General features: G+C 33.0%; 1 protein-coding gene across 2 annotated transcripts in view; it reads left to right on the top strand.

Annotated features, from left to right (window-relative positions):
- LOC145258606 (DNA excision repair protein ERCC-1-like) overlaps positions 1–26320 on the top strand; it is a 108036-nt gene that overhangs the window by 16197 nt on the left and 65519 nt on the right. For both annotated transcript variants that reach the window (XM_080116622.1, XM_080116623.1), the window contains exons 4-7: positions 2310–2413; positions 6006–6105; positions 10732–10808; positions 22055–22154. In XM_080116622.1, coding sequence (XP_079972748.1) covers positions 2310–2413; positions 6006–6105; positions 10732–10808; positions 22055–22154 — 381 coding nt within the window. The remainder of the gene's footprint in view (positions 1–2309; positions 2414–6005; positions 6106–10731; positions 10809–22054; positions 22155–26320) is intronic.

Genomic DNA, 26320 nt, shown 5'->3' with positions numbered 1-26320 from the left:
AAAGTGATACAATGTTCAATGAGTGAGATCGGAGATGCACCGCCGTACAACTCATGCTCTCTACCAATCCAAGTTATGACAACAGGACCATTACCAGCACCTTCAAAATCTGGACAGTTCAACGCTTGAGGGCATAGTCCAACACATCGGATGGCCCACGGTTATGGTCTATGGTGTGGTTTTAAGTGAGGGCTACATCATGCCACTGCACATCTTCAAAGACGGATTGAAAATAAACACCAAAATGTACCTGGATGTGCTGAAGAGTGCGATGAATCCATAGTGCAATCAGGTGGCTGCTGGTAGACCATGGGTGTGGCAGCAGGACTCGGTGCTGGCCCACAAGTCCAAAGAGATCCAAACTTGGCTTCAAAAGAAGTGCTATAACTTTGTACCCTTCTCTCACTGTCCCCTTCCCCGACCTGAACCTGCTGGACTACTTTGTATGGTCATACGTCAAACACATCACCAACATGACCTCCCACAGTACCAAAACCAGCCTGATCACTGCCATCCAATGAGTATTCACCGAGCTCCCGCTAGGTGATTATGGAAAAGTATACTCCCAGTTCTGAACTTGTATTGAGGCGGTGATTGAGGCTGAAAGTGGCTACATTGAACAGATGTCAGCTGTACTATATAATCAAGTTATCTGAATTGATTTTTTCAATAAAAGTTTTAAAATTACTTATCGTTCTACCTCGTACAAATTTCTCCAACACGGTTCTCTCTCAACTGACTGTAGCGCAATAACAGATTCATGATCAGATTGGATCTGCAACATAAATTTGAACAAACTTAACACATAAGGTTAAAGGATTTGCTGTAAACGGTACACTTATTCAATGGAAATTATCCTAAAAATGGTTTGATTTCACTTATATGGTTATGTGGAACATTTACCCTACTGAATAAGCAATTTCTTAAATAACAAGAAGGTTGGCTGACCAAAGAAAAATTATTAAGCAAGTGATTAGGTAAGACCAAAGAAAAATTATTAAACAAGTGATTAGGTAAGACCAAAGAAAAATTATTAAGTAAGTGATTAGGTAAAACCCAAAAAAATTATTAAGTAAGTGATTAGGTAAGACCAAAGAAAAATTATTAAGCAAGTGATTAGGTAAGACCCCCCCCAAAATTATTAAGCAAGTGATTAGGTAAGACGAAAGAAAAATTATTAAGTAAGTGATTAGGTAAGACGAAAGAAAAATTATTAAGCAAGTGATTAGGTAAGACCCCCCAAAAAATTATTAAGCAAGTGATTAGGTAAGACGAAAGAAAAATTATTAAGTAAGTGATTAGGTAAGACCAAAGAAAATTATTAAGCAAGTGTTTAGGTAAGACCAAAGAAAAATTATTAAGTAAGTGATTAGGTAAGACGAAAGAAAAATTATTAAGCAAGTGTTTAGGTAAGACCAAAGAAAAATTATTAAGTAAGTGATTAGGTAAGACGAAAGAAAAATTATTAAGCAAGTGTTTAGGTAAGACCAAAGAAAATTATTAAGCAAGTGTTTAGGTAAGACCAAAAAAAATTATTAAGCAAGTGATTAGGTAAGACGAAAGAAAAATTATTAAGTAAGTGATTAAGTAAGATGAAAGAAAAATTATTAAGTAAGTGATTAGGTAAGACAAAAAAAAATTATTAAGCAAGTGATTAGGTAAGACGAAAGAAAAATTATTAAGTAAGTGATTAAGTAAGATGAAAGAAAAATTATTAAGTAAGTGATTAGGTAAGACCAAAAAAATTATTAAGCAAGTGATTAGGTAACACCAAAAAAAATTATTAAGCAAGTGATTAGGTAACACCAAAAAAAAAAATTATTAAGCAAGTGATTAGGTAAGACCAAAAAAAGTGGAATTTGGTGGCTGCTGATCTGTAAGAAAACATCTGACTCATAAGGGAAAAATTATATTAAATGAAAAGAAGAAGCACGTAAACTATAATGTGCATCAAGTTAAAAATACTTACGTTAAAAAATAAATAATGACCTAATTTAAAGTAACCTCTAAAAAAAAAAAACTATGATACAAGATAACTGAACATTTATAAAGAGAAATTAAGTTTTGTTTGCATTCAACTTTTATCAAAATAAACAAAAAAAAAAATGATTTATCACAAATCGAAACCGAATGAAATTTACTAATTTTTCATACACTAAAATAGCTGATTTGTATACCCTACTTATAAGTCTTTCTATAATATCAACCATTGCAATGGGAAAGTTATGAATTTATTGAATTTAAATTAAATTGATCTGAAAGTTAAGAGACATAAAAAAAGACCTTTTTCTTGTATTTGAAACTTTCAGAGAGGAAATCCAATTTTAAAAGGCATTCGGAATGTTCCTTGGGAATTTGGAAACATTGTTCCTGATTATGAAATGGGAAAAGCAACTTGTGCCCTCTTTTTGAGGTAAGATATATTTTCTCTTCATAATTTCCTAAAATTTCCTTCCCCATATTCATCTAATGAACCTAGTTTTGTACAATTTTAGTTTAAGTTGCGTTAGCAAAATATCAGATAGGTTGATAATATTGTTATTTTTTTTTTATCAGAATTATACATTTTTTTTTTTTATGGTGTGCCTTATAAAATTTTATCTTTTGTGGAAAAGGAATGAAGCGAAATTTAAGGTACAGTATTTGATGAAAAATGGTGTAAATTTCAAACTATTTAAAAGTATTACATTTTGATTACAATCATAAATTATTCATGGTGCATGTTCAGAATGAGTACGAAAATAAAACTCGAAAAATTGCATTTCAACCAAAAACCAATGTTATTTACTTGATACTCATGCCGCAATTTGTGGCATATTACTACATTATTACATAAAATATGTATTTTCACAATTTCACGATCCATTGATCTGACATTATTATTTTTGAAATGTAACTTAAACAACAGAAGTAACTCATATGTTAGAATCTGTTTATTATTTAAGTAAATCTTGCAATTTGTTTAGAAAATTATTTTCACTAATAATTAATTTTCTACTTTATCATTTTTCGTAATTTTTGGATATTTTACTAATTTCGACATGATAATTAAGTAGATAGCATTGGTTTTGATAGAAATGCAATATTTTGATTTTTGTTCTGTTCATTAACTATTTGAACTAATGAATAGTGGATATTCTAAATTTAATGCTTGTATTGATGCAAGTGTTTTTGACTGTCTTTTCAAACAGGCGGACGCCATTTTGTATGCTGGGTATTCTTAAGTACACACACACATATGTGTCAGAATACACATAAGAAAAAGGAGAATATTAAAGAAACGGATTTCCATGTGCATATATCTATTCTTACATATTTTGTCAAAGACAATATAAAATGAATATGCGAACATGATCCATTAAGTGGAGACATGATTATTAAGTGAAAGATTACATCAGTGTTCGAACATCTAATATATAAAAACATGTATTGATGTTATAGAACAAGAGATATGGTGACAATATATAATAAAATGTGACTTATAATTTATGACTAGCCTGGATGCCCGGCGTTGCATGGGTGTTTGAAGGTGTGTGTTGATCAAAAAAAAAATGTGATGTCTTTGCTGTTGCACCCATCACCAAACCGGAAGTGATGTAGGTTTAAATTAAAGCTAGTCAGTCGAAAAGAGGGGATGATTTTCGAAAATATCGGCGAAAAAAGCGACACCTCCCTGTAGAAAAGTGCCCAGTTGAGAGTAAAGGAATTGATGTTTTTAGTCAATTTTCCGATATTTGTCATCCGAAGGCTTGAGCTTCAAACAATACTGATCTCGCCTCTGTCAGAAGTTTTTGGCAGGCATACAAACATACATACATACATACATACATTTTAACAGACAGGTGAGATTTATATTATAGATCTGTGCTGAGAGCTGGTGTTTTCATGTAGAAGAGAAAGGTTTTCTATAATAGACTGCTAGCACCCCCTACCCCATAAACACATGCAAGGTTTTTTTCTTTCGAAGTGAAAACAACAATATTATTAACAAAATATGTATTTAAAAACAATGATATAGTACAGAAATTCGACTTTTTTTTGTAATTATGTTTGTTGTTCCTTTGTTATTTATTTTTTCTAAAATCCGATTGCTGCATCGGAAAGGCCAGTTAAAAATACATAATATACTTTGTTATTTTCTTTAATTTAATCCCTTTTTTAGAATTTATTAGACAAAATTTAACTTTTATTTTACCGTGCCAATAAATATGATCATCACTGTATATATATATATATATATATATATATATATATATATATATATATATATATATATATGTCTTGGATTTTAAATTAGCATTACTCTTCATGATTTTAGATATACATCACATGGTCACTGGAATCTAATTTTCTATTTTTTTTTATACATACTCTGAAGTTATAAGTAAACGATTCAGTTTAAACTTACAATATTTTATTTTTCCAGATTCTGATACAATCACCGATTCCAATTCTTTTAAAATCTCTAAATATTTAGCTATAGTGCTAGGTTTTATTTTAATTTTTGGATTACCATAAAAAACTTTGTAATGTGTGCATAAATTTTTGCCAACGCAAGAATACAATAAAATGTGATCAAAATTTAAAATCAATAAATGTTTACCGTTTTTTCATTAGTACTGGTAATGGAAAATTAAGTTTTAAACAAAAACAAACAAAAAAATATAATTAAAAGAACCGTTTTTTTTTTTCATGGGGGGGGGGGGATAGGCATTTTTTTTTATTATTCCGATACCGGTTCCAATTCCAATTAATCGTCCAAACAATAATGTGTGTGTATGTATGTATGTATGTATATATATATATATATATATATATATATATATATATATATAGCACCGTGTGTATGTTTGTGTGTATGTATGTGTGTTGGGGTGGTGAAGGCAACCTTTCTAGGAGAAGCAAATTTTTGATTTAAAAAACAATAAAGTGGGAGACCAGTACCCGCATTAAGCTGGTCTGCAGTTTAACTTGTTGCTAGCTATCTTGCTCTTGCTTGTTGCTGGATTTCAACATTTTGAACCGAGAGAGAGACTTAGCTGTTGTGCAAAGCTAAGACTCTGTAACATCATCTGTGTACAGATACTCCCTCAGGCATTTGTCTATTAAAATGGTCCTTTATTAAAATGGACTTTAAGTGTCTGAAAGAGTGGCACTCGTCTGACAAGACGTTGCAATCATCAATCATCATCATCATCGTATGTATATATATATATATATATATATATATATAAAATCCTGTTAAATATCTTATCTGATTGCAAAATAATATCTTTTAAATGTTACTCATTTTCAGCTTTGCATATTTGTACTCTTTCCAAAACATTATTCATGACAGATTGCAGAATCTTTGGATTGCGATTTAACTCCCTTATTTCATTCCTAATATTTTCATTCAATTCTTGCAAAGTTAGGGGTTTGTTAACATAGGCTCTTTCTTTAAGATATCCCAAGAAAAAGTCGGAGCTAGTCATATCTGGGGAACGTGGTGGCCATTTGACATTACCATAGCAAGAGATAATGTTGTCGCCAAAGCATTGCCTGAGAAGCTCCATGGTGTCTCTCGCCATATGTGCCATTGCCCCATCTTATTTATCCATAATTAATTTTCAAAATATTATCTGTAAAATATCTCAAATAGAGATAGAAAAAGTGAACATTAATGGTAAAATGACAAAGATTTTCAGTCCTTCAGTGACTTTTTGGACACCCTGTAGCAAAAGAAAATACCATTACTTCTGAATTCAATTCAAAACCTACCCCCATTGTACACCCTTCGCTTCCAAGGTAAACCTACTACTCACTTGAGATGTCATGGTGACCCCTTAGGATCCCTAGTACCCATTTTTATGCTCACTAATAGACATTGTCATTATCATAATTATCAGATAGCAAAAAAATAATTTTTTTCATGAATTGTTTTTCTGATAAATTTTTATAATGTCTTGTAAAAACAAAGTTCTCATGTTTTTAAAAAATAATTTTATTATTTATGTTTTTCAAAGTTTACGTTATCATCAGTTACATCCAGAATATATTCACACCCGTCTGAAGTCCCTGGGAAAGAGTTACGACCTTCGTGTATTGTTAGTTCAAGTTGATGTGGTAAGCTTTTCAGATAATTTTTTTTTTCTAACTTTTATTCTTTTTTATAAGAAAATTCAGTGCTAGTTCATATATCGTCTCCTTCCAAGAAAATGAAAAATAAAAAAAAATCGGTATGATGATGTGCATGACTGGAAGAAAATATCATACACCAAAAATCATGTAAATTGATCAAGTAGTTCTATTTTTATAAAGAAAGTCATTTTTAAGCAAATTTGAGTTTTTCAAAAGTCCACCCACCCCTACCCTCATGTTAAGAATGGCTGTCTAAAGTTTCGCAAATGTTTGAATTATTTAGAATTATCTCCCATATTTACTTTTTTTTTATCTAATAAAACTACTTGATCAATTTTTATGATTTTTGGTGTATGATATTTTATTTTTATCATGAGTACGTACACCATAAAGATTTTTCTTTATCTTTGATATTTTTGTTTTTCCATGGAGGAGGGGAGGAATTATGGACTCGCACTGAAAATTAAAAAAAATTTTTTTTTTTCTTATCAAATAAAAGTGAATTTACTTTTTTTTTAAAATCATTATGTGCACACCCCTTCAAACGATTGAATGGGATATTGCAGTGCTTGAAGGTAGCCTTGATGCAGTCTTTGTAGCATTTCTTTGGGCAGTGATGTTTCGTCGGCCATGAGTTAGCTGACTGTAGAGTACTTGTCAAGGTAGTTTGTTTGAGAGCATCCTGATTACATGACCCAGCTAGCCAAGTTGACTCCAGTAGCCTGATGTGATAGTGGTACGGAACCCATGTCTCGGAACTGTACAATATCTCCTTCAATTGTTTGGAGACATTGGCAGTGGACAGAGACACTTGGCACGCCACATGTGATAGTGGAATGGCCTTCTTCAACAATGAGCATGATCGAGCAACTACGGAACATTTCACATTGAGACACCAACGAGCCACAGCCACTCACCACCAAAACCCAAATCCTGTCTTTCTGTGCTTTACTTGTGCAAAGCAGTTTGAATCACACATCGGGCTTCACAGTCATCAACAGAGTCACAGAATCAATTAAAAGAAAAAAATGAAGACGTCGTCATCCACATGGATGGACTACCATTACTAACTATATGTACACGTCTCTAACATCTGCAAATCACTTGTATTGGTGAATGAGCCAAGATAATAGACATAAAGCTTAATGCGTCGTTCAGTCTAACCCGACATCTTATGGGCCATGGGAACAATATTGTACTGTACCCTATGATGCTGGATATCTCAACAACGACTGACACAAAATTGATATCACTCCATCAGTTGGCAATATTTAGCTCATTTATTTTCTGTTGTTTATGCAAGATGGTAACTAGAATCGGCACGCTGATGCAACATATAAAATGTCCTGTAATAATCTGTTAAAGTCTTCTAGAGATTGAAGGTTCAGTTTTCACTACAGATGATATTAACTAAGAATGAAATAATTGTTTGCGCCTTCTACCTGGTGATACCTAACAGAACAAGAACAGTCTACCTCGTGGATTAAATGAAAGGCACTGTTTGAAATTTCATATAAATTACTGAGTTCAACAAGATGCACTTGAAGGTCAGATGTTACATTGGCTGAAACGTTGTGCAAATAGTATTCTGAACAATTCAAATAATACAAGCTATTGATTATTCATCTTGAAAAATGAATTTTCAATGATTTAATCATTCAGTTATGATATTTTTATTTCTAAGAATAGGTTCTTCTTCATTAAAATAGTGAAAGTTGAAAATTGAAATATTGAATTTCAAGTAAAACCAGTGGTATTGACTTAATTGTCGTGTCACAGTAATGAACATATCCAAAAATTACAAAAAACGATCAGGTAGAAAATTAATTATTAATGAAAATAGTTTTCGAGGACAATGAGCAAAAACAAAAACAATAAATAAATAAATAAATTGAGTTCGAATCATAGCAAAAGGGAGGTAATTATTTTCTGAAAATTTAAAATCTTTGGTAAATTTAGCAAAACTTATTTTTTGCTAATTGTCTTCAAAAGCTTTTCATTAATAATGAATTTTCTACCTCATCGTTTTTCATAATTTTTAGATGTGTTCATTACTGTTACATGACAATTAAGTAGATGCTATTAGTTTACCTTTTTTTACAAGGGAATCCTCATTTATCAAGGCCCATAGGCCACTCGAGGATAAAGGTTAAAGAGTGTACAAAAGGACAATATCATAAGTTAGAAGTTCAATATTTAAAATTTTTCTATTATATCGAAGAAAACCCTCAAATAATGTCAGGGAGATAACTCTTGTTTGAACTTGAAAATTAAAAAGAATCTCTTCTTTTACATGAACATCTTTTATCGGTCGCTATATAAATAAAATTATGACATTTCACTCTTTTTGTGTGTTTCTTGTCTGTATGTGACTTACACATTATTATAAAAAAAAAGAAATTATTATTAATTTAATAGTTATTGAAATAAAAACTATAAAAACTTAAATATTATTTCTTTTTGTGTATAACTTTTAAAAAATGCCCCCTCCCCTCATCAAAAGCAAATTAAAATGACATTAATGATTCGTTGGTAACTTAAAAAAATATCGACCTCTACCCTCTCATATTAAAGAATTCTGAGTGATGTCAGGTAGTTACAGTCAGTTTTCTTCTTCTATTCTATAAAGGACAGTTGTTTGTGCATATGTGTGTTTGTATGTCCTGCTAGAAATCAAAACCTATCAAATAAACACCCACAATATTGGTATATTCTTGATCAGTGTTGTGCTGGATGAATAATATCTAAAATTTAGAAAAAAAATGTTTCATTCTCTGAGAGTCAACTGGACCATGTTACATTAGAGGATTAGAGGATAGGGGATCAATTTTTCAGTGTTGTGTACTAATTTGGAAATAAAATGCTGAAAAAAAAAGCTAGCCAATGGAGACTTGAAGTTACTCAGTCAAAAAATGACCTCAAGCAATGGCACATCAAAACCAAATTAAATAACATTTCCTGAAGAAATCTGTTGTACAAAGGAGAATTGTCTGAGTATGTCTATGTGTTTGTGTAACTCCAGCTAGAGAAGAATGGGATAACTACAGAAGAAAATGGAGGTTGAAGAGAGAAAGATAGCAATATAGGTAAAGAGATAGTAGTTTTAAAGGTTACACTTTTACCCTGGGCAACGCCGCGTAGCCCTGCTAGTATATAATAAAATCAAAATTGAATTTTTATATAATGATATAAATGTTTTTAGAAAAAAAAACAGAAACAAACTGCAAACGTAGGTTTTAACTTTAGCATATATATATATATATATATATATATATATATATATATATATATATATATATATGAGCAAACAGTTAATAAAATATGTTAAAAAACACTTTGAAATGAGTTAAAAACATTTAATCTGAAAAGGAAACACTATATAAATGGATAGTCCTTAATCCGCGGAGTTTCGAAGAAATACTCTCCTTCTCATCAGAGGGTAGGAATTAGCAAAATGCGGGATCGGATTTTGCATGCAGAAGTATTTGATGAAACAACAAGTAAGTCAAAGATCTTACTTGAAAACAAAATAAGTGAAGCAGAGGGAATATGGTAAAGAAAAAGATGATTACACATGAATGGATAGTCTGGTGGAAGATAAAAAATCCAGTGATGGTAAAATCCAAATGTAAAACTTCAAGAAAGTTAAAAGAATTTCCATTTGTACAAGTAAAATCCAAAGACATCCCGTAATTGGAAGAAGATGGTCCATAATAATCCAAAGGCAGAAATCCATAGAATAATTCACAAACATGTGTACAAGGAAAAAAAATAATATTAATAAAAGAAAAATAAGATGTGCTTTTCACTCTACTTCTGAGGTATAACTATAAATAAAAATTATAATAATAATTATAATAATTATATATATATATATATATATATATATATATATATATATATATATATATATATATATATATATATGATTATTATATAATTGCAATATTCAATTGTATATTGTTCTTATTTTACATATTACTAATGGTGTTGTCCGGGAGTTATTTATTAGCAATTTTTTTTTTAAACTATTCTGGTTTTTTTTTTAAATTCTGCCCCAAATATTTTTTGTTCCAATAAGAGCAGATGTTTTTGCTCTTCAGGCCAAGATCAAAGTTTAGTATCTGTTCTTCAGAAGCTGCACTTCAATTTCTTGTTCTCTCTCAGTGGAGGAGAAATCCTTCACGACTGAGACAATTTTTATTTTTGTCCCTTTTCTCCATGTTAAAAAACGACCCTGGTGTCTAATTCTGTCCCATGGGGAGGCATTGTAAATAGGAACTCTGTATGAACGAATATAGTTACATCCTCTGTTTTTTTAAGATGGCAGATATTTGAAAATAATTCTGACCAAAACTAAGTATTTTATGTGGAAGAGAGTAAATTGAATTACATTTTACTCTTCTTAAAAGCACGTTGCAACAATCTACAAGAAAAAACGACGAACCAGAATCAAATATTGATTTTGTCGGAAGAAAGCTATCGATGACAAATAAGTAACTGTACTTTATATATTAGAAAAAAGTATAAAATAAAGAAGATAACCATGTGTTCAAATTTTCTAAACTATGTTGCATTGAATTGTTGATTTTTTTTTCTTTTCACTTTTAGAAAGATCCTCATCATTTATTGAAGGATGTGAGCAAAATGTGTATTCTTGCTGATTGTACATTGATTCTTGCCTTCTCGTGAGTCCCTTTTACAGTTATTTTTTTTTTTCATCAGATTTCTTATGATCTCAAATACATTCATCGTAGCTAAAATCCAGTAATAGATCTTTTGTTCAATCGTGCACCATTAGAATATTTCACTTATTTTACCCAAATTTGGGTCAGCAGCAAAAACAATCGTTGAAAATTTAAAAACTAATTTTAACAATTATGATACGCCGAATCCAAAAATTAACGTATTTGTATGATTCAAAGTTCCTTGTAACAAAAAGAAAGCATGAAAGGCATTTTTTCTGGTCGTTAAGAACTACTTTGGCAACAACAAGGCAGAACGTGTCACAAAATGCTGACTGCTTTCAAAAACCTGTAATATAACACAAACATCAAAATACACTTCTTTATTCTCACATGTGGATCGGTTTCTTGAGAATTTGAGGTTAATAAGTGATGAGCAAGAGGAGCGATTCTATCAAGACATGAAGGAGATGGAAACCAGGTATTAGGGACGGAAGAATCCAGTTATGATGACTGACAACTGTTGGACTTTAAAGCTCTGAATGATTAATGAACAAACATTTAGTTTTCATGCATCTGCCTTTATCAGTGTCATGTCTACTGATTAACTGATCAGTTCTAATCAAGGTTCAGCATTGATCAGTAGATATTGTAATAGTTACCATTGTAATTCAATTTTGACATTTTGATATTGACCAATGTTTGCAAAATGTTGATAATATAATAAATTGGATGAGAAAAATCTTTTCCTTAAAAAAAAATGTATGTATGTAAAAATTTAACACAAATAAAGCAGAAGAAAGACGCTCTAATGTTTTCCATTTTGTAAAAAAAAAAAATAATTTTTCTTACGTTCATTTAGTAAACTGATGGCACTTTTGAAATCAGTGATGCAGATTTGCTCTTAATCAGTTGAAAAATCCAAGACAACTTACAAAAAATATTTTTTTGTAACCCAGTGTTATTAATATCAAATTGTATTTTTTATTTCAACTTAAAAGTCAAATTTATTTCTTTTAAGCTTGAAAATGTCACTTTAATTCAATATTGTAATTGCTGACGACAATGTTTTTTTTTTTTTAATTTTTATTGTAGCAAAAGTTTTGGATAAAAAAATTTAAACACAAAAACTTAAACACAAAAATGAACTTGAAAAAATTTTTTTATACCCCACCCCCAACTTTTATCACAATTCAACAAACTTAAAAGCAAAATTAGTTGATAGTTTAATGACAATTTAAAACAAATTAGTTAATAGTTTAATGACAATTTAAAACAAATTAGTTGATAGTTTAATGACAATTTAAAACAAATTAGTTGATAGTTTAATGACAATTTAAAACAAATTAGTTGATAGTTTAATGGCAATTTAAAACAAAAATAAACATGATAAAAAATTTATTAGAATTTTATTTATCATGGATGATTTGTTTGATCCCCACAGATTTTCTTTTTTGTTGATAGAAATATCCGTTCATTTTTCTCTTTGAATTGTAGTGGTTGGCTCTTTGGATAATGACGTTTAGTTGTAAAGATGGTCATAGCAAAAGTTTCTATGTATTTCTCATTCTTTATAGATGTAACAAGACAAAATAAAATAAAAATGTCAACGCATAAATTCTCACTGGCATCATGCTTTTTAATGTTTCATTTTTTTTTTACACATTATGTGAGTTTCTCGGTCGTTCTCCAGAGGGTGGAATGAAGCAAAGATCTGAAGAACGGTGTATGAACACAGTCAGTTTATAGGCCAAAGAAGAAGATCTCTTCCTTTTCTCATTTGAACTTCCCGTCTATAGTATCATATTCTGACATGTACTCCAACCTCTAAGTTAATTTCTTATAAAAATTTCCACTCTGATTAATGTTAAACATACTGTTTTTAACATTACTTTTGGTATTTGATCAGAATTCAGCCTCTATTAAAAAAACAAAAATAAAGAAAAATATGTATGATGTACATACCCATTACAAAACGAAGATATCATATTAAAAAAAAATGATGTAAATTGATAAGTTTTTATGAAGAAAATCATTTTAAAGTGTTTACTGGGAATTTGTAGGCATTATAACATAAATCTCGCAAGTTTTGAATTGAATTATCTCCCTTGTTTTTTTTAGATTTTTTTTTTTTAAATGATAGACACAACATTTAAAAATGAAACTACTTGATTAATTTACATGGTTTTTGGAATATGATATTTTCGTTTCGTCACAGGTATGCATATCACATATTTTTTTTTGTTTTTTAATATGTGTTATTCTAGACAAGAACCAGAATTTCCACTCTCTGATTAATTTAACCTTATGTTGAAAATACCGTTTTTAACATGGTTTTCATCCATTCAAATATGATGTTATTACATAAGAGCAATAAATACAATTTAAGATTGACAATTAATTACATCTGAAACTTAGGCAATAATCAAGCAAAATAGGTGACACATTTTCAGTGGTCCCTTACTAGAATTTGCTAATGTTAAATGACAGATGAGTTGCTTCCCTTGAATTATTATACAGGAAGTGAAGACTATTTACTCATTGGCCTTTTGGTCAAGATCAAAGTGTAGTATCTGTTCCGGCAGATACTGCAAGCTATGACTAGCAAAGACCAGATGTGGGGGCAACCCCACATGCCTGACCTTTAACCAGCTCCCATTTCCCACCTCTCGGGAGCTGGTCCCCTTTTTCCCTTCCCCCTCCCTTCACTCCTCACATTAAAAATCGGCCTTGTGCCTAATTTGCTCGGTGGGGGAGCAAATAAATACCATCTGTTCTTCAGATGCTGCACTTCCATTTCTTGTTCTCTTTCGGTGAAGGATCAGTCCTTCACGACTGAGACAATTTTTTATTTTTGTACCTTTTCTCCACATTAAAAAACGACCCTAGTGTCTAACTCTGTCCCGTGGGGAGGCATAGTAAATAGGTACTCATGTAACATAGTCATTACATGTAAACACTTGAGACTCACACATATGCAGACAGTTGCAAGGAAACAAAGACAAGGAAAGAATTCACTCTCCTTTTTTTTCAGTTGAAACAACAGACATGGATTTACAGGTACTTTCAGAATAACGCCTTGTCTCTTGTTCAAAAGTCTTCTTGTACTCCAATGTGCTTAACAAGACTCTTTCGTGTTGAACATGGGGCATTCTGTCTTTGTCCAGCCATGTTTACGACTCACCTTTCCCTGTCGTTTTTTGGCCACGTATATAACACGTCTATTTCTGTCCTCGGACCCGGTCCTGGATATGACCTTAAACTATATCTGATTGTGAGGCCCTAGCTTGCAGGCTTTGGAGAATGTGGAGCCACCCTTTAATTTCTATTGCTCCCAGGTCCACTCTGACCCAGAGTGGACCTGGGAGTAATGATCCCAGCTATGGGTTAAATAGAAACCGACTTGAAAAAAACAAATATATTCTATTAAAAATTTTTTCTTCAAGATCACTGGATTCGGCATTAAAATAACCTGAAAAGGGTTCATATGCCGTAAAAAAAAAAACAACCAACTAACTTTCTCGGACCACGGGTTTCTTTTTTTTTCATAATTTTTTTCTTTCCTTCTTCCTCGCTGTGATGTCACCTCAAACATAACTCAGTCATTTGCATATGTTGGCTGTCATACAGCTGCTGCTGCTGCCACTGCCATATGCACATCTGTGCTCTGTTACACTCAGAGTGAAAGAAGTGTACACCAGTGAATGTCTATGAAAATTATAAGAAACATTAACACAATTGAACAATATCTTCTTATTTAATACAACCGCTTGATCTAAAATTATGTATAGTTATTTGTTAGCAGACAAAATAGAAAAATTTATACACTCCATAATTTATGTAAAAATTTATACACTCCATAATTTATGTAAATCTGAACGTTATAATTATGTAAGAGTCTAATTTGTGTATGCGTCATAAGAGATATTTGGATAACTTGTCTATTGTATATAGTCTATAGACACCACCCCTATAGAGAACTCAGTAGTTTTTTGTTGAACTAAAGTGCATCACAATTGACGACTTACTTCCTTTGCTTTCCTGTAACCCTGATAGAGCTATGTGTTATGAGAGAGCAACACTTGATTTTATCTGGCATATGTGTATACAAAATAAGCAGCTGACCTCTATATCTTGAGGCTGTTTTCCTATCCATAACCTGGTGAGTTGGTGGATGGAAGTTCTCATACACTACAAAATTCAATGGCATCCTGCTTAAATTCTGTAATGCTGTTTATTATTAGCAGTGCATAGATAACATGCACAAAAGGCTGCATACTTCCGTTCCCTAAGAAAGGAGATTTGGGTATTGACTCAAGCTACTAAGAAATATCTCTAACAGCCATTTCTGCCAAAATATGCAATGCAATATTGTTGAACCGAATCTGATCTGAAGTGAAAGTTCTTAAACGAAATCAAAACCGTTTTTGCAAAACTAAATCAACTTCTGTGCAAATCTTAATGGTTTGGAAGATTATGGAAGGTGTTCAAGAAAAAAATCTGAACGTTGTCTTTTTCTTCATGGATTTCTTTGAGGCTTTCGATTCAATACACAGAAGAAAGATGAAGAAAATACTTCTAACATATGGCATTCTTCAGGGTGATGCTATAGCTCCCCATCTATTTATGATGTGTTTTGACTACATACTCCATATGTCACTTGACAAACCGAAAGAAAATAGCTTGACATTGTTACCTGCAAGAAGCAAAAGGTATCCTGCAAAGAAAATTACTGACACAGGCTACACTGATGACCTTTCAATTTTTCTGAGGCAATTAAAGAAGCAGAAAGTTAACTACACCTTTTCAAAGGAACGGTAAATTGTATTGTTTTTTATTAACACAAACAAAACAAACATGTAAATATCTCTTCCTTAAGTGTGACTTTTTCAAAAATGTCGGCGAGTTTATATTGATAATAAAGCAGCAAAGTAAACATCCAGAGAGTGAACTAAATGTTTAAATTAGCAAGGCCTGGGGTGAACTGGACTAGATAAAAGTGATTTAGATGTCAAAATAAAACATGATTTCTTTGAAACCATTGTTACATCAGTTCTTGTATATGGAAGCAGCATCTGGACTTACACCAGAAGATTGGAAGAGGAAAATTGATGCAGTGTAAACCAGAATGCGAAGAGCTGCGCCTAGCAACTCCTGGAGGCAGTAGTTCATGTGAGAGCAACTCTACGAACACCTTCCGCAAATCTCAGCCTCAGACACTGCTGGAAGACTAAGGATGAAATTATCAGCGATATTCTTTTGTGGATGCTGAAACAGGAATGTGATTCAATGGGGAGACCACACAGAACCTACCTCAACTAACTAGCAGAAGACTTACAATGCACCCATGAAAACCTACCAGGTGTGATTGGGGATAGAGTGAGATAGCATGATAGTCAGGAGAATGTGTGAGACTACTATGACGATATGAAGGCTCTAATAACATATATGTATCTCTCTCTCTCTCTCTCTCCTTGACAGGAGTTCAATCTGAAAATATTAAACTAGCGAAATGCCATGGGTACTTCATTGTAGTAAATAAAATTGGATCAGGGTATTGTTTGCACTCTCACTGTCACGAGACAGTGAATGGGACCTAAAGATATCCAACAACAACGACACAATAAAGTTGTTTGAAATGTTAAATATAATATATAAATAATAATGAAATGTTAATATAATAATCATCTATTTATATAATTTACTGTCATGTTACTGTTGATAATAATAGTTCTCTTGAAATAAAGCGCCTGTAAAATTTAATAATATTAAGCAACAATTGGATTCTTCTTCATTTATAATAGCGAAATTTGAAACTCAAAATATTTAATTTCAAGTAAAACGAATGGTATCAACTTAATTGTCATGTCACAGTAATAAACATATCCAAACATTATGAAAAACGACCAGGTAGAAAATTAATTATTGATGAAAATAGTTTTTGAAGACAACAAAAATTGAGTTGTGAAAAAAAAAAAACAAACAAAAAAAAAACAAACAAAAAAAAAACTGAAAGGTTTGAATCGTAACTAAAGGGAGATAATTATTTTCTGAAAACTGAAAATCTTTGGCCAACTTTATCGTTTTTTTTTTTTTTTTTTGTAATTTTTGGATATTTTCATTATTGCGATATGACAGTTAAGTAGATGCCATTGATTTTAATTGAAACTTAATATTTCGATTTTCGAATTTTCCTGTTATAACGAAGAAGAATAAAAAAAATGTTTCCTATAAAAACCATTGTCAATATCAGCTAACTATTCTTTAACTAAAACAAATAATTTCTTTATTACAAAGATTTAAATTGTCACAACTTTCAATTTCGGGCCAAGATCAAAGTGTAGTATCTGTTCCGGCAGATACTGCAAGCTATGACTAGCTATGACTAGCAAGGACCAGATGTGGGGGCAACCCCACATGCCTGACCATTAACCAGCTCCCATTTCCCACCTCTCGGGAGCTGGTCCCCTTTTCCCCTTCCCCCTCCCTTCACTCCTCACATTAAAAATCGGCCTTGTGCCTAATTTGCTTGGTGGGGGAGCAAATAAATACCATCTATTCTTCAGTTTCACTGCACTTCAATTTCTTGTTTACAGTTAAGGGAGGAGCAAATCTTTTACGAGAGAATTTTTAATTTTTGTTCCTTTTCTCCACGTTAAAACACCACCCTGGTGTCTAACTCTGTCCGATGGAAAGGCATTATAAATAGGAACTTTCAATAAATAAATAAATAGTTAATATATATATTATATAAAAGAAGAGATATATCTGTTTTATTTAGTTAAAGAATAGGTAACTGATATTGACAATGGTTTTTATAGGAAATAATTTTTTCTTAATATCATTAAACTATACATATGTTTTAAGTTCCGTGTTCCTAAAAAACGGATAACAGAAAGAAGATTGAAGGAACAAAATTTGTTTTTATTCTGCCCTTTGCAAAATAGGCTCTCACTCGATAGGGGTAGACAACTCCACATTTTATGAGCAGGACTTATTCCCTTGATTGATACACTTTAAATCTTTTTAAAGCAATAGATATATTCTTTCTTATCGTAAAAATAATTTTCAACTAAATATTATTTAAATAAAACGAATGTAAACTTCTGAGTTTATTCATTCAAAATGGTAACATTTAATTGGGCATTAAAATTATATAAGAGTAAAAAGTGGACTTTGGTTTACTTTCGTCAGCTTTTTTTTGCTTTCCATGTTTTGTCCCTTAGACCTCACATTCCATGACCAATGTTTTTAACAAAAGAGTAAGAATTGTTCTCTTTTTAGCCCATCTTATACCTATTGTTGGCTACTTTTTGGCCATGAAGAGTTTTGTTTATTTTTTGGTTTCTTACATCAAGTGGTTTCGTGCCTCATCTGAAGCAATTTCTATATCTATATATATATATATATATATATATATAAAAGAAGGATGCAGGGGTTTTAAAACTGATTTAGTTTATTGGAAGACAGAATTTGATTTTAAAACAGTTCATGGATGATCTCATTTGCAAATGTGAGTATGCGTATTATTATCCAAATCGATAGTGACAGTTAAATTAACCAAAATATTTTTATGTTCATTCAAAATATTAATTTAAAGAATGTTATATAGTCACAGCACCACAACGTGTATATATTATACAGTCGGATCTATATAACTGGTGTATATAACAGTTGTCTAATGTTTTTGTAACGTCTATATAATTTCTAGTCGTACTTTTGTCCAATACATGCAAAATCATATACACACTGGATCTATATAACTGGTGTATATAACAGTTGTCTAATGTTTTTGTAATGTCTATATAATTTTTGGTCATACTCATATACACACTGTTAGTTTCAATATGACAGCAGACAAACGAATAACATAAACAACTTAGTTTTATTTACAATTGTTGACTAGACAGCAGTGATTGATATTTAGATGTGCAGTGTGGGATGGTGCAGAAATGTCTTCCCTGCTCGATCCTTGCCAACTCTTTCCCTGTTGATGTCTGTGTTGCTCTTATATTGACATTCTTTTAATTTGAAATGTTGATTTTTCTTTTGTTTTGCATTTAGTTAATTCCAATCCAGGTTAGAATGTAGGACGTCCCATTGTTTCTATTTTTAGGTCATTTTCCAAGACCCCGACTCTCGATCGGAAAGTAGGTTGACGTCATTGTTCAGCAATCGACTAATCTCTGGCATTGCGTGTGCACCTATATCTGATATTTTCTGGCGTTGCCCATCAGATATCCAACAAGAAGAATTTCCACAGAAAGACAACTTAAATTTCTGTTTGACTTCTTCTTTAACAAACGTGGATTGCACAGATTGGCGATATGGGGTGATTTTCTCTACGAAATTTTATCATTTAATTGGGTTTGATGTACTATTGTTTGAGATCATTTTTTTGACTGAGTCACTTCAGATCTTCGTCAGCTTGCATTTTTTTTTCACTTGCCATTAACTGAAATATGTGTCCATCTATTTAATCAGAGCTTCATTCAGTATATCCATATGCTTCAGTCTGGGTACCTTTAGCTGCCATAATAGCAGGGTGTCAAAAATAACTCTGTCATCACGATCCACCATATCATCCTTTTGCTTCCCCAGAACAACGACCAAATTAGTAGAGCTCAGCATTTACTGATATGTAACATTTAACTAAAAACATTTTTATGTTTCACTACCTTTGGTTAAGCCAGATTATGCACTGACATGAGCATTCTCATGACAGCTTTCTAAGCCATACTACTTCCATGCTGGCTCATGGCAAATTGGAAGCGAGTGTTTTGTTTCTGACACCATCAGTAGAAGATTACCTGATAAAGCCAACAAGGTCCCTCTATATGGTTTGTTTTTTCAATAGATATACTAGCAGGCTGCCCAGCAATGCCGGGTCGTAAAATACACTTAAATATGATATTTTAATTAATGCAGATTTCGTATTTATTATTATATTATATTGATTGGACCCAATATATAATAATGATTTAAAAAGTTTAAAAAATAAATGACATGTCCACCACCACCACCGAGAATCGAAACCAAAACGTTTAACTTACAATTTACTTTTTCCTTTAACATTAATGCCTGAGTTATGAAGACATGTTTGCTACAAGGCTAATAATTAAAATATGAACCAATAGTTATTACATTACGTATGTATATTCATAATGCTGTCCAAAAAACTAATATGGAATTAATTAAAATGAATATTTAAAAGAATATGCAAATTAGCTTGATCTTTTGCAGATGAATGCAATTCCATGACCCATATATAACAAAGTTGTATTTTTTATTTTTTTAAATAAATAGAAAAAAGAATTTTTAATATGAATATCAATACACGCTCACAAAAAAAAAATTATCACAGTATAGATTGCCATAGCTAAGGAACTCTATCTAACATCTGTATGGTAATCTTTTATATGGGCTTAGTTGTTGTAAACTTGAATAATAAGTGAAAATTAACATTTTCTTCATCCAATTTTGGTGTTTAGAGTGCTGCGAGTGTCCTGGACTCCAACATGAACAACAACAGTCAACATCTCGTACCTACTGTCGATGCAGTTCAATCCAAAAGGTTGACATAAGTCAGTTTGTACACAGTCATATATCGTACCTTGTGTATTCGAGTCAGGTTTTGCTTAGTTGACCATTCTCTCTAGTATTCGGGATATCCATTATGGAGTTCATCAAAGATGTGGCATGCTGTTCATGGCTGAATCACCTGAGATGCAGAGCACATAAGGTATTAATAATTTGTAATCCAACCAATACCAAGTTTCTGATGAAGCACGATGATATTTAGTCCAAGTTTGCAGCTGCACATTCACTTTCTCATAGTATGATCATTATGCCAACGATCAGAAATGTTTAGAGTTCATGTCTCTATGCAAGATGGCAGAGCAAACAGAGGCTGAAAAGTCTTAATACTTGTAAGGAAATGTGTCTAGATGTAAGGATCGGCAGCAGCTTGCTGAATCTTCCACTTGTGACACAGCAGTGAGCAGTCATAGCATTTAACTTGTCGCTAAAATCATAAAAGGTGCTTCAACATCTACGCATGATTTGTATTTATATGCTCATGGTTAAAGTCAGCATGCCATCACTTAATCATTGTTTCCGACAGAGTAAAGTCAAAATAACATTTATTAAGCCATTGTTTTGCTTGAACAATATTTTTTTCCATCAATTTCATGTTGATAAAGCAATGCTTTATCAACATGAAATTAAAATTTTTCCGTGGTTTTGAAAACTTGCAGCAGTAGCTTCACTTGAATAACTGTAATTTGTGAACTAATAATCCGATTGGACTCAAAATTTTGATACATACTATTTGAAGGTTAGTACTTTATAAAAATTAGATTTAAAAAAAAAATTAATGCCATCATCTATATGTCAGGCCTGGAATTTATTGAGTGATGTGTTATTATGTGTGAATTTATTCAAAAACAAAAACTACTTAAATTCCACCTTACATTCATTAACCCTTATCCTCAAGTTGCCTTCGGGCCTGGATAAATGGTGACTCCCAAATAAAAAAAAAAAACAAATAAAAATAAAGAGCATCATTGTCGACCATCATATGTTTTTAAAAATAACAACAAAGATTCAGTAATTCAAATAATCTAAATATTACGAGGGTCATTCCAAAAGTAAAGCCTCCTATTTTTTAATAATTTAATTGAAGAGTCATGAAGATGGGAGTGGTACCATTAAAACAAGCAACCTTTTGTGCTCCAGAATTTATTTGTCTACATAGTCACCACCATTCTCAGTGCACATTTTTTGATGCCTTAGTCATAAAAGTCCGGAGTGCACGTAGTCACACATATCTCTGTCACGGCTCTGAAATCGATGAACCCATCTTTTAATTGTGCTGACATCCATTGCATCAGCTTTGCGAATGTTCAACATCTGCTAGTTAATGTTGATCGGCTCAATTTTTTTCTGCTTGGAGGAATTCAATGACGCATCTCTACTTCAGATGCACACCCATGACAGTGGTTGCTTTCTTGAGTCTCATGCCGTCAATACCTGCAACAGAGAGATGAAATTTTCAGTTCATGAATGTATTAAGTTCAGTCATCATAACAATGTGGTTTGTGATCCGCTCTGATTCATGCAGGTGGAATGAAAAATAGGAGGCATTACTTTTTGGAATGTTCCTTGAACATTGTAGTTCTTATTTTAATGTAAAGTAATTTTTTTGTCTTGATTCTATTAAAAAAAAAAATAAAAATTTTTTTTTAAAGTCCAGAAGAAGCTGGTCGATATTTGGAGACATACAAAGTTTACGAGAACAAACCTCCTGAAATGATCATGGAGAAAAGTGAACACGATTACATGTCGAAAGTAAGTTGGAAAATTCTCCTTTGATTATTGCATGTGTTTCGTTCTTTATTTTCATTTAGTGGAACTCAATACTGCGGGGCTGCTTTCCAGCCGAATACAACATAGTTGTTTTCAAGTCCAATGTAAACAAATTCTTCATGAACCATCCTCTTAATCAAATTCTACCAAATTTTAACCATCGTTACCAATCATCATGGTGTTCTCACTGCCCACCTCACAAACTTGTTAACCCTTATCCTCGAGCGGCCTTTGGGCCTTGAGAAGTGATTACTCCTTAGTAAAAATTAGAAAACGAATATCTGTCCCAGGATGTCTTTATAATTATGAGACATACAAGCAACTTTCCTCAAAACAGAAGAAAAAAAACATAGGCGCTTCTATAATATAATAACAACAACAAAATATTGAATTTCAAGTAAAATAAATGGTACGGACGTAATTGTCAGCTCTCAAGTAGTAACATATCAAAAAATGTATGAAAAACGATAAGGTAGAAAATAAATTATTCATGAAAAACAGTTTCCATAAGGTTATAAACAGTTCAATTAAGTTACATGCTCGGTTGGACATTTTGGTGCATGTGACGTAAACAAAAGGGGAAGTAACTCTGTTGAAACACCATGTATAGCAGACAGAATTTATTCAGAAAACAAAAATAAACATAACATATATACATAATTTGTGAATGAAAAAAAACAACTTTTTTTTTAACAGTTTTCAAAACCTTTTAAAATTACGAGGTGTCTTAAATAAGTTTCCAGACATTTTCGTATGAGCATTTTTATTGATAGTACACACATGAAACTCTAGTCCCCTTCAAAGTAATCTCCTCTGGCTGCAATGCACTTGTTGTACCGTTCCAACGAATTCTGGAAAATCCCATAGAAGTCTTCTTGTGTGAACATGCCAATTACTCTTGTCACAGCCTCTTTCATCGCCTCAATTGTCTCATAACAACAGCCTCTAAGGTTTTCCTTGAGCTTAGGGAGTAACCAAAAGTCACATGGAGCAAAGTCTGGACTATAGAGAGGATGTGGAATTGTTTTGATGCCCATCTTGGTGAAATAGTCTGTGACAAGGATGCAGTTGTGAACTGGTGCATTGTCCTGGTGGAAATGCCACTAACCTGATTTGAAGAGTGATGGCCTCTTCCGACGGAATCTCTTCCTGAACTCCATTAAAACCTCAACATAGTATTCCTCGTTGTTCAGTGGAAAACCAGCGCATGTAGATCATCTTCATGCCTTTGACAATTGAGTTTGGTGTCAAAAATTGGATCATCATAAGTTTCTGGGTGTATTTCCTCTGTCTGGCCTTCTTGGGTCTGGGAGAGACACTATGCTTCAACTGGAAATGCTGTCTCTTGGTCTCTAGGTCATAGCAGTAGATCCAGTTTTCATCACAGGTTATTAGAGCATCAAAAACTGTAGGATCTGAATTGATCAGCACGAACATCTCCCTACTGTCATGACAACGTCTTTCTTTCTGATATTCTCCAGAACAAACCTTGCACAAATCTTCCGTATCTTCAGTTCCTCATGAATAATTGTGTGCACAGTTCCCACACTGACATGAAACTGTGCACTTATTGTCTCTATAGACACACAACAGTCCTTATCCATGAAATTCTTTATTTGGCCAATCAACTCTGGTGTTCTGACTTCCTTACTCCTTCCACACCTGACATCATTCCTCACAGATTCCTTGTCATCCTTGAATCTCTTATGCCACTCAAAAACTGTTGCTCGATTCATGCAAGATGGTCCAAAAGTAGTCTGAAGCATTCTATACGTTTCTGTGGCATTTTTTTCCAAGTTTAAAGCAATTTTATTGCATCTCATTTTTCTAAAGTGTCCTCACTTCCAGATTGCATTTTTGAAATCTACCAGCTGTGACAATCAGGCTTCAGTAGGGTGTATTCCAATTCCTGCTGTAGCTGTTCATTTGAACCTGAAATCATAAAAGTTGATCAGTCCTCACATAGGATGTATAACAATAACATACTGAATTTTCAAGAGCCTACAACAATTTTAAATGCCTGTACAAAAATAACACTGGGCTGCATTTGGAAAAAAAAAATTTGCAACAGAAATGTTATTAACATTTTTCATTGCAGTTTCGCATAGTAAACGCATAAAGCATACCCATTTTTTTAAGGAGGTTCTCATTTTTTTGTAACAGTTGGCACAATATTTATCAGATTCATTGTAAAGAATGCATCCAATTTGAAGTTAGAAAGCAGCTATTCCCCTTGAAATGCACGCTTTCACGACATTCTCTTGTGTGCTGGCCTTGCAGGAGATGTTGTCCAGCTTCTTTGAAGAGACCAGCAGAAATCAGCCATCATGGTCACACTCCAATTGCCTTGATAGCGGCGCTCCATATCGGATATATCCTGATGGAACCTCTCTCCCTGTTCCTCACTGTATTCACCCAAATTAGCAGGAAAGTAGTCAAGGTGACTGTGCAGGAAATGTATTTTGATGCTCATGCGTGTGCCAGCAGTCTCGTATGCTTGAAGCATATTCTCAACCCGTTCCTTGTAGTCATCAGATTTTCTGTTTCCTAAAAACCCTGTCACAACTAACTTAAAACATTCCCAAGCTCTTCTTTCACGAGGTGTCAGTGCTTCATTAAATCCGGTATCAGACATAAGTTCACGAATCTGTGGTCCAACAAATATGCCAGCTTGTACTTTAGCATCACTGACAAGAGGGAATTTATTGGAAAGGTATTTAAACCCTTCTCCATCTTTCGCAAGTGATTTCACAAAATTTTTCATCAACCCCAGCTTTATGTGAAGGGGAGGCAGAAGCACCTTCTCTGGTAGTACAAGTGGTAGTGTTTTGACGTTATGGCGGCCAGGAACAAATTCCGTCCGTTGTGGCCATTCCCTTTGTTGGTAATGTACGGAATCTGCACGGCTGTCCCACAAGCACAAAAAGCATGGGTATTTTGTGTAGCCCCCCTGCATTCCGAACAAAATGGTCAGAACTTTTAGGTCACCACAGAGAAGCCAGTTGTGATCTTGATATTGTATGTTGTTAAGAAGAAGTGACATGGTATCATAGGTTTCTTTCAGGGTAACAGAATGAGCAATGGGCAATGATGCTACGTTTTTACCATTAAAAAGTAGCACAGCTTTTAGACTTCTGGTGGAGGAATCTATAAAGAGCCTCCATTCTTCACGATGGTATTCTTTACCCATGTGTTCTACAAGACCTGAAACATCGTGGCAATATACCATGTCATCGGACTTGGTAAAGTACTGCATGAATTCCTCCTCTCGATGCCGATACTGTGCAAAGTGTGTATTACGTGCCAAAAGATTTTTCTCTTTTAACCTTGAACCTAACAACTGTGCAGATTCTTTTGACAGACCAAGATCTCGTACAAGGTCATCTAGCTCACTCTGTTCAAATAACTGAGGGCTTTTCTCAGAGGTCCCACTGATATCTTCATAAACATCCTGATTTTCACTGTCATCACATGTAGAGTCACTTGCACTGGTACGTTCTAGAATCTCAGGAGGTCTTGGCACAGGAACAACATCACTATGTGGTACTGGTTGCGTAACTGACGGAATGTTTGGGTATTTAATGTATTTCAAACTTATACCATTCCTTCCCAGTGGTTTCACCATACAAAAATAGCAGTCATCATGGTGATTCGTTGGTTCCCGCCAAACCACTGGTATTCCAAATGGCATTGATTTTCGGTTTCCTTTATTCCAGTGGCATAAACCAGCGAAACACTTCACACAAGCAATGTGTGGCGCCCATGGTTTATCCTGATGTCCAAGTTCGATGCCAAAGTAGGCACGATAGAGTTGTTTCACTGTAGAAGTGATTTTGCGCTTCTGTCTTGAAAGTGTGTAATTTCCGCAGATGTAGCAAAATGAGTTGGGGTGGTTTTTGCAAGTCCGTGCCATTCTTTAATTGATCTGCAACAAAAAAGGTATATTAATATACGACGCAGTATATGACGCTGTAACACATAAACTAGAACCTTACGAGCAAAATGACTACTACCATCGTGATCAGCACGAAAAATTGGTCTAGAAGAGGATATTGTCATGGATGTTGCATTTTTGATGCAGCCCAGTGTAATCTAGAAACTTATTGAAGGCATCTCATACTTTTCTGAAATTGGTGTATAAGATTTCA

This window comes from Euprymna scolopes, chromosome 3 (assembly GCF_053919585.1).
Source record: "Euprymna scolopes isolate OS-2025 chromosome 3, ASM5391958v1, whole genome shotgun sequence".
Taxonomy (NCBI): Eukaryota; Metazoa; Mollusca; class Cephalopoda; order Sepiida; family Sepiolidae; genus Euprymna; species Euprymna scolopes.
This window is presented reverse-complemented; position numbering and strand designations above follow the sequence as displayed.